The sequence below is a fragment of the Chroicocephalus ridibundus genome, chromosome 14, assembly GCF_963924245.1.
Source record: "Chroicocephalus ridibundus chromosome 14, bChrRid1.1, whole genome shotgun sequence".
NCBI classification, from domain to species: domain Eukaryota; kingdom Metazoa; phylum Chordata; class Aves; order Charadriiformes; family Laridae; genus Chroicocephalus; species Chroicocephalus ridibundus.
Window position 1 is genome coordinate 1,302,046 of NC_086297.1, and position 16,557 is coordinate 1,318,602.

The window sequence follows — 16,557 nt, forward strand, 5'->3', positions numbered from 1 at the left end:
TAGCCTGAATCGGGGCTGACAAAATAGTGAAGATCTTTGACTCATTTGATGGGGTCGGGCTTTGTCCCATTTACCTCAGTGCTCCGTAGCATCTTACTAACTAACACAAAATGAGAAGACGAAAGAGAAAAGCCTCTGGAAAATCCAGAAACCTGCCAGACACAACTGCGGTTCCCAGGGAGAACCTCAGAAAGGAGATGCCGCTTCCTGCCCCTTCACAGCGCCTTCACCTCTTTGCTTGGGGTTTGCTTTGGTATTTTTTTTTCCTCCCGATCCTGGGAACTACAATTACGGAAACGAAGAGCCTCCACTGTAACAGCGGTGAACTGACATGGCCCAGCAGCGGGGCCGGGGTTTTAATCCCCTTGGCTTGCAGAGCAGCACAGTGTGCTATTGAGTGTGTGTCCACCATGGCAACAGCGGTGGTGCTCCAAGAATTCGATTTCCACCGTGCCCCTGGGCCTCGCCTTGACATCTTCATTGTTCCACAGCAAAATAAAGAAATAAAAATCCAAGGGTAGTGTAAAGGCAGTGCAAAATATGGAACACTACAGAACAGGGTTACCTAATGGTTAATTTGGAAAGGAACATATCATTAAAAACGTATGAAGGTGGCTACATATTGATGCTGTATAAATATTTAAAGGGATGCCTCTTGTAAGGGCAGCGTTCCAAGCTACACCTAAAATAACGTGTGCGAAGGAAAATTAAAAGAATATTTCACCATTCGAACTTGTTTAATTTGCCTTCGAAAGGCTTTTTCAGCCCAGCTACTGAACATTAGTATGGGAAAGGATATCAGACAAAACTCATTTTTGGTGTAATTCTACCAAAGTCAGCAGAGTTAAACTGAAGATGATTTTTCTGGCCTTTTAAATAGAGTGTAATTTTCTCCATGGGTAGTTATTAAATGCTATTGAGAGAGATTGCTGCAGAAAGCCTTTGGAAAGGCTTTCTGGAGAGGTCACGCTGTCCCATGTGAATAGCACCAGTGAAAAACCAGGAGGTTTGTAGTTTTTCCAACTTGAAGAGTCCCTGGGGGCTCTAACTACACCACACATCACTGCCTGACCCAAAGCTAAGAGCACAGATCTATTCTGAGTTGAGATATCCTGGCTTGACATCCACTCCTACAGTACAAGAATTCTGCCCGTAGAAATTGCTTACAATATTGGAGGGGGCATTGCGAAGGATATCCGTGTGGACATTTGGTCCCATCTCCGTCAGAGAGGACATATTCCCTCAGTACACTTTCTGAGGCTTAACTGCTCGATGTTGACATTTTGGGCTTGTTAGGGTTTGTACCCCTTTCACCAGCTGTCCTAAGCACTGGTTGAGAAGGGCATTCCCTATCCTTCTTATTTTGGACTTTTTGACTCCTGTAGCCTTCTCTGCACACGGACCAATTTGAAGGGCGCAAAAATGCCCAACCAAGCACCTACTTCATGTCCTCAAGACGGGCTGAATAAGCCCGCGACTGAAAGGTTCCTATTTTCTTCTGGCATTGGCAAGATCAGCGCCTGAGAAGATGTCATTGCTGTCAGCCGCTCTCAAAAGGCACCTCAAGGATGTGGATCCCAAGTGGATGGATGGCCTTGCCCCTCGCGTGGAGCGCTGAGCCAGGCACCCAAATCGCACAGATGGGCAAGAACCAAGGGGCAGCACAGCGTTAACCCTCCTGCGAGCTGCCAGAAGCAGGTGTCCCCCCCCCCCCCCAGCACACACATTTCCAGAATTGCTCTTTGAAGGCACCTGAGTTTTCTCCTCGCCTACGCAGGGAGCTCAGCTGTCCAGCCAAGGACCCTGCCCCGTCTTGCAGAAGTCAGGAGCTCAATTCTTAGACAATGCAGCACCAGACTTTGTCTGGATGGTGCATAAATCAAGACAAATCTTAGCTTAAATGGGGGCCAAACCCAGAGAATTATTTAACCATTTTACAGAAAGCCCAACTAGAAACACTCTTGGGATGAAAATGGGAACACATGAGACCTCATAATTTATACACGTATTAACTTCCCACTGGTGAAATTAAAATGAAAAATAGTATCTCTAAACAAAATTGTGAAGCTCTATCCCTCGAGATAGTTAAAAATTAAACGGGCAAAGCAAGACACCGGAGGATCTAGTCTTACCCTGGTAGCACTTTGGGCTAGATCGTAGGTATTTCCTCTCTCTCAGAGCTACAATGCTGAGCTCCAAGGAAGGATTTGTCTGTGCAATACAGCAAAGCTCAGCAATAATTACCCATTGTGCTATGTGATGAGCCATCCTTTTGGTTCTTCAGTAACCCGTGCACCTGGACTTTAACTAAAACCAAATAATATGCACAGAAAACATTTTTATGTAAGAGGAGGTGAACATCACCAAAATCAGAGAGCCTTTGTATGGCATGCCAAACTGCTGAAGCGAAAAAATGTCTTCAGTGAAAGGGCTCAGATGTGAGCATGTTTCAGTGCACAGCTCCAGGAAAAACTCTGATAATAAATGTGAGCTTGTTATCGTTGCTTTTCAGTGGGAAGTAAAGCCGGAAGCAGGGTCGCGCTGGCTAATTGAAGCTTACATTTTCATTCAAGCACTGCATTTTAATTATAAACTGGTGACACAAGTGTCACTTAGTTCTTATCCTGTTTTAAGTGTGCATACGTATAAAAAATATTTTCAGTTATTAATTTATTCCTGTGATCATATTCATTATCCTACATTATGTCTACCAGGCACGTGTCTAATGACATGTTTGATACATGCTAATTCTTATGCCTCTTTTAATACAGGGCTTACACACACATTTTAGGCTGAACATGGTGCCAGTTGGCCACCAAAACAGGTGCACATTAATGCTGTAAAATCAGCATTAGGAACTGCCTACCCATATTCTGGCCAGCTGCAACCACTTGCTCAGCCCTCCCGGGGCAGAGCAGGCGTGCCAGAAAAAAGGGATAACCTGGGGGAGCAGCCGCATCCCGCGCCGACGCCTGGAGATGCCGACAGCGAGGTCCTGGCTGCCCAGGTCTGGCCCCGATCCCGAACCACTTGCCCTTCGTCCAGCTTCTGCGTCTGAGCGCCCCTCTGATCCCGCAGAGGCGAGCGCCTTGGCTCCCTGCGCGGCCCCAGCCCTGGGTAAGACTTAGAATTCAGGTGGAAAATTTCTGGCCTGTTTTTCCTTCTCTATGGGGTTTTGCTGCTGTGTCCAAAGACTGGCTCCAGCTAGAACGCTGCCATTTACATACGGAAATTAAAATAAAGTGAGGAAAAAGGTCACTGGGAATTGGCTACCGAGAGACACAAAGTAAGTCATTAGCTATCAGACCAGGAGTACAAGTGAAAATAAGGGGAATATCCCTAGAAAGCAAGTTATGAGGGAAAACCTCTTTCAAAGACATCAGATGGAATGGGATAGCTATGTTTTCCCCTCTTAATTTGCTACCAAACTATAAAGAGGATTCTATTTTAATAAGCACTACCATAGCGGGACATGGCAAATGAATTGTTCAAATAGCTATAATTAGAAGTGATACTGTGAACACAGCCCTAGCATTGTTCCTAAATTCTACATGTTTTATTTCAGGTCTTGCATCTTTAAGGATCCCAAAGCACTTCCAATATGGTCTGCACTTGCCAGCGCCAAAGGCAAGGACAGGAGCGCAGCAAAATGTGCCGAGCAAAGGAGAAACGCTTACCAACCTCTGAAAGAAACCTTCAGCCTACTGGGGAGAACCCCAGGATACTGAATCTCGTGATTAGCAGATAGTAGCATAGTCTTGGATAGGTATTTTTGGAAACACCTAAGTAACCTGAAAAATGCAATCCTGTTGACTCCCAAGGCGACGTAAGCTTCGAAGACAAACCTTCACTGGAAATATCGTTAGAGTTCATAAGCTGCAGTCTTTGAAAAGACTGCTCGTCAGCTCCGGGCATCTTCTGTCGACAGACAAAAATGTGTTTTCGCAGTGGGCAGAGCTGGGGGGACGCGGACGGGCTCTGATCCAGATGCAGGGGGGGCAGACCCCAGCAGCACGGAGCCTGAGCCAAGAAACTCCGCCTCTTGCCAGGTCGATTGGCTTGGGTTCAGCACGAGCACAACCGCAGAGGGGCTTCTGGATCGGGGCTGTCTGCGTCCTACCAGTCCATCCGGAAGAGACGGGGCTTCAAAGAGCATGCTGGTGAACCCAAAACTGCTGTAATGGCAAATAACGATGCTCTCCTGGCAGGAGGATGAGGATAAGCACCCAACTGGTTAGGGTTAGCAACTCCAGTTGTAAGAAGCCATTTCCAAACTGTTCCTCAGCTCCCTGATGTACTAATTGGTATTTTATCATGTCGGGGATAGCTCTGCTTGGTGCTGACGTTTTCCAACAGTTCCCTAATAAAGCCCAGTTGGAATTGTTAATAATGTTGCCGTGCTCTAATTGCACAGAATAAACCGCTGTCAGCCGGGTGTGTGTCAGGTGGCCGGGTGGGGCCAGGGGAGGTTAAATTTGGGAGGAAAAAGATGAAGAGTCTGGGACTCCCTCTGCAACCTGCGCTAGAATCCAAGTTCCTGAAGCTTTGGCAGCTCACAGATGCCAACAAATAACCTCCCCACCACCAGCAGCGGCGTATCTGGAGAGTAACAATCTATTTTGGGCTATTTACTCCACTGTCTCAAGTAACAGCTCTGTTCAGTGAATCCGAGGGCTTCAACCCTGTTCATGATCCATGTGGATAAAAATGTGATGCGACATAATGCAACTCGCTGTTCCATCAGCTTGCTAAAAACAAACTGGCACACAAAGAAACCAACTCTAGCCGATTTTGCCTTAAAATGTATGCAAGCACGTACAGGAGCATTGCTATGGTTTACCTGAGTTCAGAAGATCCACTGGACAAAGATGATTAAAGCCCATGAGTGAGTCATACACAAAGGAATACCACTAACTTTCTTATCTGGCCACCTTTGACAAACTCAGTCGGAATAGTCACAAGGTCTTCCAGTGTTAAGAGTTTGCTATTCCGTTCGCCCACGGGCAGCTGACTGCTGGGGGCTGAGCTTTAAAAAAGCCCAACAGCACGGCAATCCTTACAGCAAAATTATCCATCGTCTCGCTAACAGCCATCGCTGGCAGTCCGTGAGCCATGAGATAGGTATGCACAGCTCTAAGAGAGGTAGATGCAATAAGTTGTATTTTAGGTTTGATTATATTTAGGCAATGTACCTCTGGCAAGATCCTATTTCAAGTCATAATTGCGACATGTCATGGTTCCTTTTTAATGCCTTGCAGCAACAATAGATAAACTATGCCTCTGGGATGCAAGTAAGACACAATAACAATCCTAACGTTACCGAGTGCTATATATTTGGAGAGGAGAAAATATTCAGCCATCCATATTCTACACAAAATTGCATTATTTAAAATGTATAAATGGGAGAAAACTGATCTGAAACCTCCGGTAGAGAATTGGCAGTGACTTAAAAATGGTTATTAACTGAATCTGAAAAAAGCCCTGGCAGCTAAACGAGGGCGGCAATTCCTCACTGAACTGGGTACCTCTCCCGCTCGGACACGGGATGCTTGTTGCTTCTGAATATCTCTGAAATATTTGGCATTATCAAGCTAACGGCACTGGCTAAGTGAGCAGCATTCAAAGGGCATAACTAAGTGGCACAATTCCAAAACAGCAATTAAAAGGCGGAATGCTTGAAAAAGAACAATAAAAGAGGTTAATTCGTATCAGGGTCTGGCAATCTGCACAGGAAATACTGTCATTCCACAACGCACTCTCCCTTCATCCGCCTCTCCGTACCACGACCGCACGTTTATAATCTAGCATTCCTTCACATATAACACTGGACAAAAAATGCCTCAATTCTATGGAAGAAGAACTTACAGTGCTATTTGTACGGTAAGCAGGAGCCTGGACAAACAGATGGGAAACAACGTAAGTAAACAGGCAGAGAAAAGAGAACCCAAACCTCATACCTTTTGACAAGTATATGGTTATACATTTTCCCTTGGCAGGAGGGCACAGAGATGCTCAAGAGTTAAGGAGGGAAATTAAAAATCCTAAATTTCTACCTGGGTCAGTACCTAGCAGTTTTCTAAAGAAAGACTCTTGCACTGACATTGGAAAGCTAATTTAGAAGGCACCTTTTTATCAGAAGGAAAGTTACAACATTTCAGCAAGGGGAGGCAAAAAGCGAATGAGAACAAAGATGTTCAGATGACAGGATGGCACAAGAAGGAGGAGAAAGAGGGGCCGGGCTATCTGCCAGGCTGAATCAAGAGCTGCTTCAACGCTTTCACTGCATTTGACCCACAGCATGCAACAACTGGCAAAAACGCCCCCAGATTCGGAGGGAAATCTAGCTAACGCCTGCCTGGGCTGGGCCATCCATCCTGCAGGCAGCTCGCCCTGGGGCTTGCTATTTTGAGAGATTAGAGAGGCCACATATCATTAATATTATAATAAATCTCAATATAGAGAAAGTCACCATCTCAAATGGTGCCGTGGTCCCCAGCACCTCCGTGTGCCGCTCAAAACAGCCAAAACAACCACTCTGGAAGAAAAAAATACAAGCTGAAGCCCAGGAAAGAGCCACCTTCCACTCTAAAATTTTGAAGGTAAAATGAACTGATGTACTTTGGGAGTGGAGACAAATAACTAAAGGCAACAACTACCTGGGAATAGAAGAGAGAGGACAAAATATATTGTAATTTAACTGATCAAAATATGCTGAAGAAGTGAGAGGCTTTAGGACAGGCAGAAAATAGCGAGAAGCCCTGCACAGCACTGGAGCTCTCTACTGAAAACATCTTTTGTTCTGAAGTCAGAAATGTGTATCAGCCTCTCAGACATATGGGCAGTTGTGCATTTATCCTGTTTATTTTACTACTCCTGTGCATCCTGCCTTGCCATCTGTTGGTAAGAATTTGGATGCCGAACCATAAGTCTGCGACATAATAAATACCAGTAAACAGAAATCTAAAATGAAGATAAGCACAAAGTAGTGTTTGGAAGCAGGACTGGTTTTTCGGTTTGATAGTATGATTTATTTCCTGAGATGAGTCTTGGCTCAGAAAACAGGGACCAGCAGGAAAAGGTCCAATTGAAGGGACAGATCTACGATGCCTTCTCTTATATTGGCTTCATATTGGCATAATTCCACCGCCTTCCTAGAAAGCAGTTAAATCTACGTAGGTGGAGAATCACACTTAATCCTGTCCCTCGAGGAAGACATGCTTAAACACAAAATATTGCATGTATAAAACATAAGTTGCAAGCAAAATGCTCCAAACCCAGTTAAAGTAGTGTTCACACACCTTCTCTGAGCTGGGCAGCCCTATCGCCGTGTCCCAGTTTCTCCACATCCTCTTTTCCCTTTTATTATTAGTACGAGAGGAAAGTGGGTGGGAAGGAAGCACAGTTACCGCCCCAGTCAGGCGCAGAAATATAAAAAAACTGGCCCCAAATCCGGCAGGAAACCTAGCGAAGCCCAGACCCACAAGCCCATCCACCCTCCTCCTCCTCCCTCTCCGCTTCCAGTCCGGGGATGCAGAAATTACCGCTCAGCTCTTTGGCACACAAACCACACCGACGCCAACTAAGCCTCTGGGTGCTGAGAGGTATCAATAACAGGCTCCAAATTACCCTCAGTACCTAAGTACTCCTACTGCCTCAGAAGAATTAAAAAAAGGAGATGAAAGCACTAGCCTCCCCTCCTACAGACCTTCTTGTTTTCTCTGTTTCTGCAAAGATACACATGGCTGCAGCACGGAGATACAGATACGCACCCCTTCCCCCCAGCTGTTTAAGGAGGTTTCATGTGTTTCGCACCTGGCAAGACTCTGAGCGAAGCTACGGGTTCGACAGCAGGATTTGGGCAGGAGTGACGCAGAGTGACGCAGCGAACGGGACGGGATCCACTGGAGAAATAATTACTGTGTTGAAATCTTCCAGGAACAAAAAAAATACATCGCCATATTTGCCTGCCTTACCAGTTTGCAGTGGCAAGGGTTAGTAGAGCTGCCAGAAGGCAGGGCAAGCCCTGCCGAGATGCAGCAGCTACGAGCTCCCGCCAGTATCTAAAAAGAGTAATAAAAGCCCACGGCAGAGGGTCAGTTAAAGGCAACGGCAGCTGGAAGAAGCCCAAAGACTACATTACATTACATTGCAAAGGTTCCCACGAACCCCAACATGGCTTACTGTGCCTCCGACAGATACTACCACAAATGCCATCTGTCAACCACCTACGACGTGCAGTATAATTATATACAGAATAAAAAAAGTAACCACCGCACAACACAGCCACAGGTATCCTATTCGTATAACCCAACGCAGCCTGGACTCTGTTCACAAAACACCTCTGAAACCTGGGTAAGAGTAACATTATCCACGTTACATCCTGTGCAGGCGGAGAAGCTTTACAGCTGGGTTACAGATGTGCTTGCCTTGGTTTAGAGCCTTCGGGGAGGATTGCGAATGCACAGCAAGTCTTTGGGCTCTAAGTTTTGCGTTGGGCTATCTGACACGCTGGGAGCCACAGAGGAAAAACTAAAACCCTCATGTGGCCTGACAGCTCCCTACTGGCTATAGAGTAGATCGAGTTCAAGAAAGCAAATTAATTCATTAAAGCAACATATATTCAGTCAATTAGCTTCAGATCCCTGTTTCATAGAGCATCTCCGGAAGAATGGATGTTTTGTTACATCAATACCGTCATTCGAGAGCCTCTGTTACAAACGTTCAAAGGGGCGCATTTAGGAGATCTGCGCTTTCTTTTTTAATTTGAGAAGATAACACCTTAACCCATCTTCTGCTGAGAGTTCCCCCCACACAACATTTCTCAGTGTTTTAAAACAGGTTGTACTGTGGACAATATTTCGGAGCGATTGAACTCTGCATCCCTTAAGACTGCTGCAAATTCAGACACTCTCTCTAGCAAATGGAATGCTCTTGAAAAAATTAACTTAAAAAGGCTGTCAAAAATCACTCCATCAATTGCTGACAAAACCACATTGCTTCAAACACTGTTGCAAAGATGATGTTAGAGCTCTAAGAATTGCTTTTAAAAACAATGAGTGCAGCACAGGCGCTCTCTCAACAGCACGTGTTTCACCAAGGGAACGGCGATGGTATGAGCAGGATGTATGGAAAGACAGAATGAAACCATGGGCTGAATCTCAGAAAAGTCCTTCTCTAACGCGTTCACATCTCGTTTGAAAGATTCACGGATGCAAGTTCACTCTTCAGGACCTAGAATGCACACACAAATACGTGTATATTGCACAAGAAATGGGGCATGGCATACACAAGCAAGTTTTTCATAGCCGAGACACCCGTTTGTGGATTCTCCATTTGCAGCCACCTTCTTGCACAGATAGGCTCACACGCCTGTAAAAACCGGCCAGCTCTTCCTGTGCCTGGGGATATAACCTCCAGGGCAGGTCATGTCTGATACTGAAGTGATAGAACATTTGCTCTTCCACAAATAAAACTTTGGCAATAGCATTTGAATATGAAGTCTGCGTTGTGTTTAGTTCATTACAAATAGTGGTGGTGCTAGGACTTCATCGCACTGCTTTGAGAATACTAAGGAATATTCATTCTTTCTGGATGAGCCATGGATTTGCAGTAGTGATGGATGGCAGCCTTCCTTTATTTGCTTGCCTCAAACATTTGTATAAGCATTTTTATTTTGTTTTCAAGAGTCTCCATGGAAGCAGCGCATGCGCCTGCTGCAGTTCCCGTGTTTGTGCGCATTCATCCAAGCCGGAAGACTTGCAAATAATTGTGCAAATGTGCATTTGTGCAAGTTTTCAAGTCATAAATGATTTACTCGATCCTTCCTCCCAATTATAAATGTTCCGGCCGCCCAGTCAGGAAGGACACGTGGTTCCATGTGAATTAAATAACCAATCGCACCACTTGAAAAGTAAACGGCAAACAGGGAATACTGAAAGCAGTAGACACAATGGGTTCAAAGACGTTCGTATGCTGAAGTGTTTAATAAAATACTCTTTGAATAAATTTAAATTACAAGTACATTACTTGATTTCATATCTTGATGTCACAGGGCCCGTAGAGCTCTCTATTGTGAGACGTTCTATTAACTTCAGCACGATTGTTCACCAAGATAAGCAGTTTCAGTGGATGAAGTGGTGTTTTTAAAACCTTTTTTTTTTTCTTCTAGGCGATTTTTTTATAACACATCCTCCTTGTGACTAAGACAGTGCAACGCTTGCATACTTGTGCTGCACATTTACCATAGGAATAGGGGCTGCTGGAAAATGATGGTGGTTGAATCTCTCTCTCTCTCAGGTTAGCTCGACCACGAAAGGATTTTACGTAGGACACAGCATTTGCTGTGTTTGCAAGACTCTGGTCTGCACCGTCTTGACAGGGACCCACGGCTTGTGACAACTGCTGTAGCTCGAGTGCGGACGCGGGACGTAACGGCAGTCCCTCGAAATGGGGCTGATTTGCTCTTACTATTAATTTGCGGGTTGGGGTGCAGATCTCAGGGGTGGCCAGGGTGGCTGCGTGGGGACGTCATCAGAAACTTGTTACTCCAGTGGTAGCTTAACTTTAGCTGTCAAAGCTGCAGTTATCGTCGGTGCTGTGGCCCTGGAAAACCAAAAACCAGCTTTGCCAGGGAGCCCCTGGGCCGTTTTACTGCAGAGGCTCAGTCGAAAAGCATCCGCTTCTGCCACACGCACATTCATACCGAGAATCATTTTAAACAGTTTCCTACCGAAGGCAATTACCTTGGATATAAGTTTTAAAAATCCACACAGAACTACTGCTATTGTCTAAAATCCACTCAACGAGCCTCCTACCTCCACCTTCGACAAACATGCTAAAAGAACAGAATTGGGATTGTACAGGCAAGGGTTTGACTGATGTATCATTAACACCACTTCTTGAGTGACTAAGCTCCATAGTAGTGTCGACTACTAGAACTGAAACATGATTTCATCCCCGAGACAACTGCAGCTCCGAACAAAGATAATATGCTGCCTCCCTAAACTGTGTCACTCCCGTTATCGTTACCGTGCTAATTTGTTGTAAAATGTTGTCCCGAAGAAGAAAAACAAGAGAACATCGAGGAACCCCTAATAATTTGGTTTTCCATTCTGTTTCAACAATTTTGTTTGACATCTTGGAACTGAGGAGACGGAACAGGTTACTGTTCAAAATCCAGCACACAGGTTGCTTTATGGATACGGTTGAGAAACATTTTCATGTAAAATGTCAACTGACCTGAAATTTACTCTGCAAAATGCTTTATTGGTGTCAAAAGCAATTTAAGAGGCTGTTCGAGGCATTTTTAGCTTTTGCACAGTTATGTCTTAGATTTGCCTTTTTGAGATAAGAGTGAAATGGTGCTTAAGACCATTAAAATAAATGAAGTCGGCTTTTATAATTATTGGTCCAAAACATAAAAAGAGATATAAAAATAGGTTTGAGCCAGAATATTTAATCACCTATAAAGACCTATAACTGAAATTATTTTCTTGCTCTGTGATCTCCTCAGATCTGCAACTGTTATGTTGGTTTTACTAAAAGACCCATCCACTCCGAATGAGCGATGCCCTGAAACAATCAAGGGGGTGTTGTTTTAAATCACCTTCTAGAAATGGTTTTATTATTTTATGAAACAAAGGAACCTTTCCACGTTGAAATCAAAGTCCCAGGAGGATATGGTTTAAAACATGAATAATTTAATGTATCTATAGATTTTATTTTACAAAGACAGAACATACTGAAAATGTAGGAGAGAATGTAGTCTCTGTTCCTCGTATCTGTGAACAGATGACAGCTTTCTCAATTTGTCCATTCTTAGCACACATTTGACAACTTTACATTTTGTAACTTTGTAATTTGATTATGAGCATTTGAATTTTGAGCAGAACAGCTCAATTGCCGTTGGACAGATGGGTCACGCGAAATGCTTTTTAGTCCCCTGAATTGATGTGGATTCAAGGTTCACTTGCACACAACTGCGGGGTGCAATGTCTCAGCAAAACCTTTGCAAACAAAAGGTGCTCAGGAAGGCACAGGCGCTGCCCCGGTGATGCAACGAGAGCGGAGAGCAGCCGCATCCCTGGGCACTGTCTGCAACACTGCCCGTGCCTCACGACTTCACCGACTTCTGCGTTTTTTAAACAAAGTTCTTACTTAGGCTCAGTTTAAATCAAGGGGGAAATTCCACCAGTTTCAGTCAAAGCTGCGCTTCATTTCTATCAATGAGATTCCTGGAAGACCATACGGAAATCCTGATGTGGGGAAAATCAGGGATTTCCCCTGGAGAATTTCTCCTAGACAGGCCCAGTCTAGCAGAGAAAGCTCAGCAACTCCCGCAAGACGCAAACAAACTTATTTTCCATGGAAAATGGAGACTGGAGACACTAGAACAAGCTCAGCGAAGATCACAAGATTCGGTCCAAGTGGAGGATGCTCAGCATCTCTCAAGCAAACTCAGGAGCTCTCAGACGCAAGCCCTCATTTTCCAGGTGTCATAAAAGCCCGTACCGAGAATTAGATTTCCTTTAGGAGTTATAATGCCAAGCATTATTATTACCCATAAACCTTCACATCTCAGTAATTCTTTCTCTCTTTATTGCCTAAAAATATTTTCTTGTCCTACAGCTATTCCATGTACATATACTACTACTAGGTAGCAAATCCAATATTTCAAGAGAAAAATGATGTTACACTGGAGCCTTAAATTGTTAGCAGAAGCTGCGAACAGAGGTGAGGATGAGGTGCTTCTACCATGCCATAGTCTTTCCTGGGGAGAAAAGACCCCTCCGAATACAGCTGCTAGCCTCTGAACTATAGCTGGGCTCGTCCGGGCTGAGCTATCTGTCAGTTAGAATAAACCAGGAAACCAGATTTGTAAAGTCCATGTGTGCTAAGTTGTGTGGATGGAATTAGGCACACTGAAGCCGATACGCGAAGTGCGTTACTGTGCTCCAGCGTACCCCCACGAGCCACAAAGCAGCTCAGCAAAAGTCAACAGCTTTCCTCTACGCTCTCCCTTTTACCCAGCATCGCTGAGGCTCTGTTGGCTGTCTGCATGGTGAGGGGGTTCAGAGCCCCATGGCCCCGGCCCCCGCTGCCAGCGCCTGCCCGTGGTGTGTGTCCCTTTCCTGGCGATGTGCTGATTTCCCACGGTCAGAGCTCCGCGCACTCGGCTGACAGATGTTGTTTCCCATCTGGGCTTTCCGATCTGCTATGCCAAATCCTCTAAACACCCATGTGTTTCTTTGTCCTGGTAGTTACCCGCCGCGCCTTCTCTACAACTCCATTTTCAGAGAGGAAGCCACATGTTTGGCCTCCGTGGGGAACGGGGTGTCCTGCTACCCATCCCAGCCACTAAAGCACCTATCTTTTTATTGTTAATATTATTCCGCCCGACCCTTGGGCTGCATTAAGTAACCCCGAGTCCACACTGAAGCACTTGAACAGTGGCAACATCTTCAACCAGGTTCCCGGTGTCTCTGTCCGGGGGTAGACAGGGAGGAACGTGGGTTTCTGCCGTCCTGCCCGAGAGCTGCGGCTGAGCCCCAAAGCCCCTGAGGCCACAGCCCCGGGGGGTCCCCAGCCCCCAACGCTGGTGGACTCGGGTGCGCCTCGAAAAGCCCCGAACCCGCCAGGAGCCCCCAGAGCCCTGAAGCACCGGGGGCGGGGGGGAGGACACCGCGGAGCGAGGTCGCCCCCCTGGGCAGAGCTCCCCCGGGCAGAGCTCCGCATCCCGCCGCCCGGTTCCCATGGCAATCTCGGAGATGCCGGTTGCCACGGTAACGCCATCCTCCTCCTCGGCCGTGTCCGAGGCAGCGGCGCGGCTCCGGCTCCGGCTGGGCTCTGCCCGGCGGCTCCGGGCGCGCCGCCGGTTTCCCCCGGGAAGTTGCTTCCCCCGCCCCCGCCCCCGGTACCTTCGAGGCAGCAGATCCTCCAGAGCCCCGAGTGCGTGAGATCGCCCCGCGCCCGCCGCGGCGGCCCCTGCGCCTCGTCCGCCGTGATGTTGGTGCCGTTGCAGATGTGGGCGCTGGAGTAGAGCCAGTAGTCGGTGCCGATGGCGATGGCCATGAGGCTGAAGGCGGCGAAGGCGCCCACCGTGGTCAGCAGCATCTGGACGCCACGGTCACACCACACCATGGTGCTTCATAGTCCCCCGCACGGGCGCGGGGGGCCGCACGACACCGCCCGGCAGCCGCCGCCGCCCGCGGGAGGCAGCCGAGTCACGGGGCGGGGGGCGGAGGCGGCGGCGGGGGCGCGGCGGCCGGGGGGGGGTTCGGGGAGCGGGGGGGAGCCGCCTGCCGCCGCCGCGGGGCCGGGCTCCGCCGCCAGCCGCGCCCCGCCGCACCGCCCCGGCCGCGGGAGGGCGGGGCGGACCCCCGTGAGGGGGGGACACGCGGAGCGGGGCGCCCCCCGACGCGCCGGCAGCCCCCGCATCGCTTTGTTCGTTGGCGCTGGGTGCCGGCGGCGGGAGGGGTGATGGCCGCGTCCGAGGCGGCGACTTGCCGGGGGGGTGTGAAGGTGTGAGCAGAGCCCGGCCAGAATTTGTCGGGAGATGGGGAGGGTGTCGCCCACCTGCTGGGTACAAAGCTCTGCGCCGCCACTGCTGTCTCCGGGGTGGGGTGCCCACACCTTCCTCCTGCTGCTCTGGAAATCAGCCCAGAAACGGTGCCAAACGCAGTGGGGCCAAAGTCCTGCAACCCCCAGGGGAGCGCGCGCGTGGCCGGGGAGCCACCGCGCAGCCAACGCGGGGGTTCGGCCGCGATTTCCTCCTGCAGCTCACCCCGCCATCAGTTAGGCAAGGAGGTTGCGGGCAACCATTGGGGTTGCTGGTTTTCTCCTGTTTGGAAGGGGATGGAGAGAATCCAGCACTTGAAAATATTTTCCTTTGGAAAACCAAGGGGAGAACTATCTACACCATTTATTATCGTGTTACCCTGGCTTCCACCCCTGGCTCTGATCACTGCGAGTTGACAAGTCAGTCCTGCCTTCACCTCATCCGAGTGACAAGCCGGATGAATGGGAAGCCTCCCTGATCAGCTAATGCATCCGTGCGGAGGGAACGTGGCAGCGCACCAGTTTTATGTACATGAATTAGGGAGTGGGAGGACAAGAGCTACAAACCTGGAGAGTTACAGCGCTCTTCCCGAGTGGTGCGTGGATGGCTGCAGGTGCCTGTGTGACTCCACCGCTCCGCATACCGGCGCAGGGATGCTGTTCAGCTGCTCGTCCTTTTCGTGGCAACTGGGAAAGCAAAAAACAAATACAAGTTAAAAGCTGGTCTTTATTTCACAGAGATCTCGGCAAATTGCTCAGACTGAAGCCTGTAAACACAGAAGGGCTCCAAAGTTAGATGCTTGGGCTCAAGCGTGTAAATTATGTTTTTCTTTTCAGTTGTAGTTTGTGGCTCTACCAGCGCCTTTCCAAAATCACCGCCTAAATGAGTGTCTCCATCGGGCAGGGACGAATGAAGTCAGGTAAACTCAAAAGCAGAGTGAAGCCTCGTTCAGAAAAACTGGATCAGGCATTTAAGTTTAATGAGGTTCAACAAACTTCTCATTTAAAATATATGTTTGTACCTCTGGGCTTTGGGGGTTTGGACAGAGTGGGGAAATGAGATGCTGAAACAGCAGGAGAGAAGCTATTTCCATAGCTTTTTAAACCTATCGAGCCTTAATTAATATTATTTATTTGTATTACGGTATTGCCTGGGAGAGCTGCTCATGGCTGGCTCTCCACGGCGAGGAGCAGGGCAAGGGCTGAACGGGCGGCAGCCGGGGCCGGGTTCCCACTCGGCACAGAAATATCCCAGTGCTCCCAGCACAGACGTGCAACGAGACAGCGTGAGTCGCGGTGGGTTCGGTGGGTTCTCAGCAGCCTCCGCCAGCAGAAAGGGGACACACAACTGCAGGGTTTTCCGTGGGCCGGGAGCCACCAGCCCTGCGGCAACCCTCCCGTCCCATTGATTGCGCGAGGTAACACTACGTTAACAGAATTTAGTAATAAAATCTCTCGCTCCTCTTCCTCCCCCCACATTTTTGCAAAGAAAACAGCCGTTTCTGTTTCTACTGCCCTGTGAAAAACAACTTGGGCTCCTAAAGGGTTACGGAGAAGCATCCAAGGCAGAGAATCATTTTCTGCCCAAGCTATCTTCTTTAGTTTAAAAATGTTCTCTATTCTTTTGGCATGCATGAAGTAGATTGTGGGAGAGCTAATATTATATTCCACTACTGAAAGCTGGTGGAGTATTTTACATTGATGTCTGGCTCTAGTGATTTTCTAAGGATTTTGAATTCATTAAATCCAACCATTGAATAATCTCCATTCGTGGCGGAAGGAAGGCAAAAGTGCTTACGCTCCTCAATAGCGAAAAAGCATGTAGTCTTTTCTTAAACGTGAAAGCTATCCGACCCGCTGTATGTAGCGGAGGTTGCCCATCGTGTAACCTTTGATGTGCAGACTTTGCCTGCGACACAGCCCTATCGTCCTGCCGTGTAAAGCAGCCTTGGCAGGGTGTTTTGCGCTGCAGCAGCATCCTCCGTCCTCAGTCGGAATTAA

At 47.8% G+C, this 16,557-nt stretch overlaps 1 protein-coding gene across 1 annotated transcript in view; it reads right to left on the bottom strand.

The window, feature by feature from the left end:
• Positions 1-14,245, bottom strand: part of CACNG4 (calcium voltage-gated channel auxiliary subunit gamma 4) — a 44,446-nt gene extending 30,201 nt beyond the window's left edge. Inside the window, exon 1 of the mRNA XM_063352056.1 lies at positions 13,917-14,245. Within this exon, the coding sequence (XP_063208126.1) occupies positions 13,917-14,139 (223 nt within the window). The 5' untranslated portion in view covers positions 14,140-14,245. The remainder of the gene's footprint in view (positions 1-13,916) is intronic.
• Between the last annotated feature and the right edge of the window lie 2,312 nt (positions 14,246-16,557).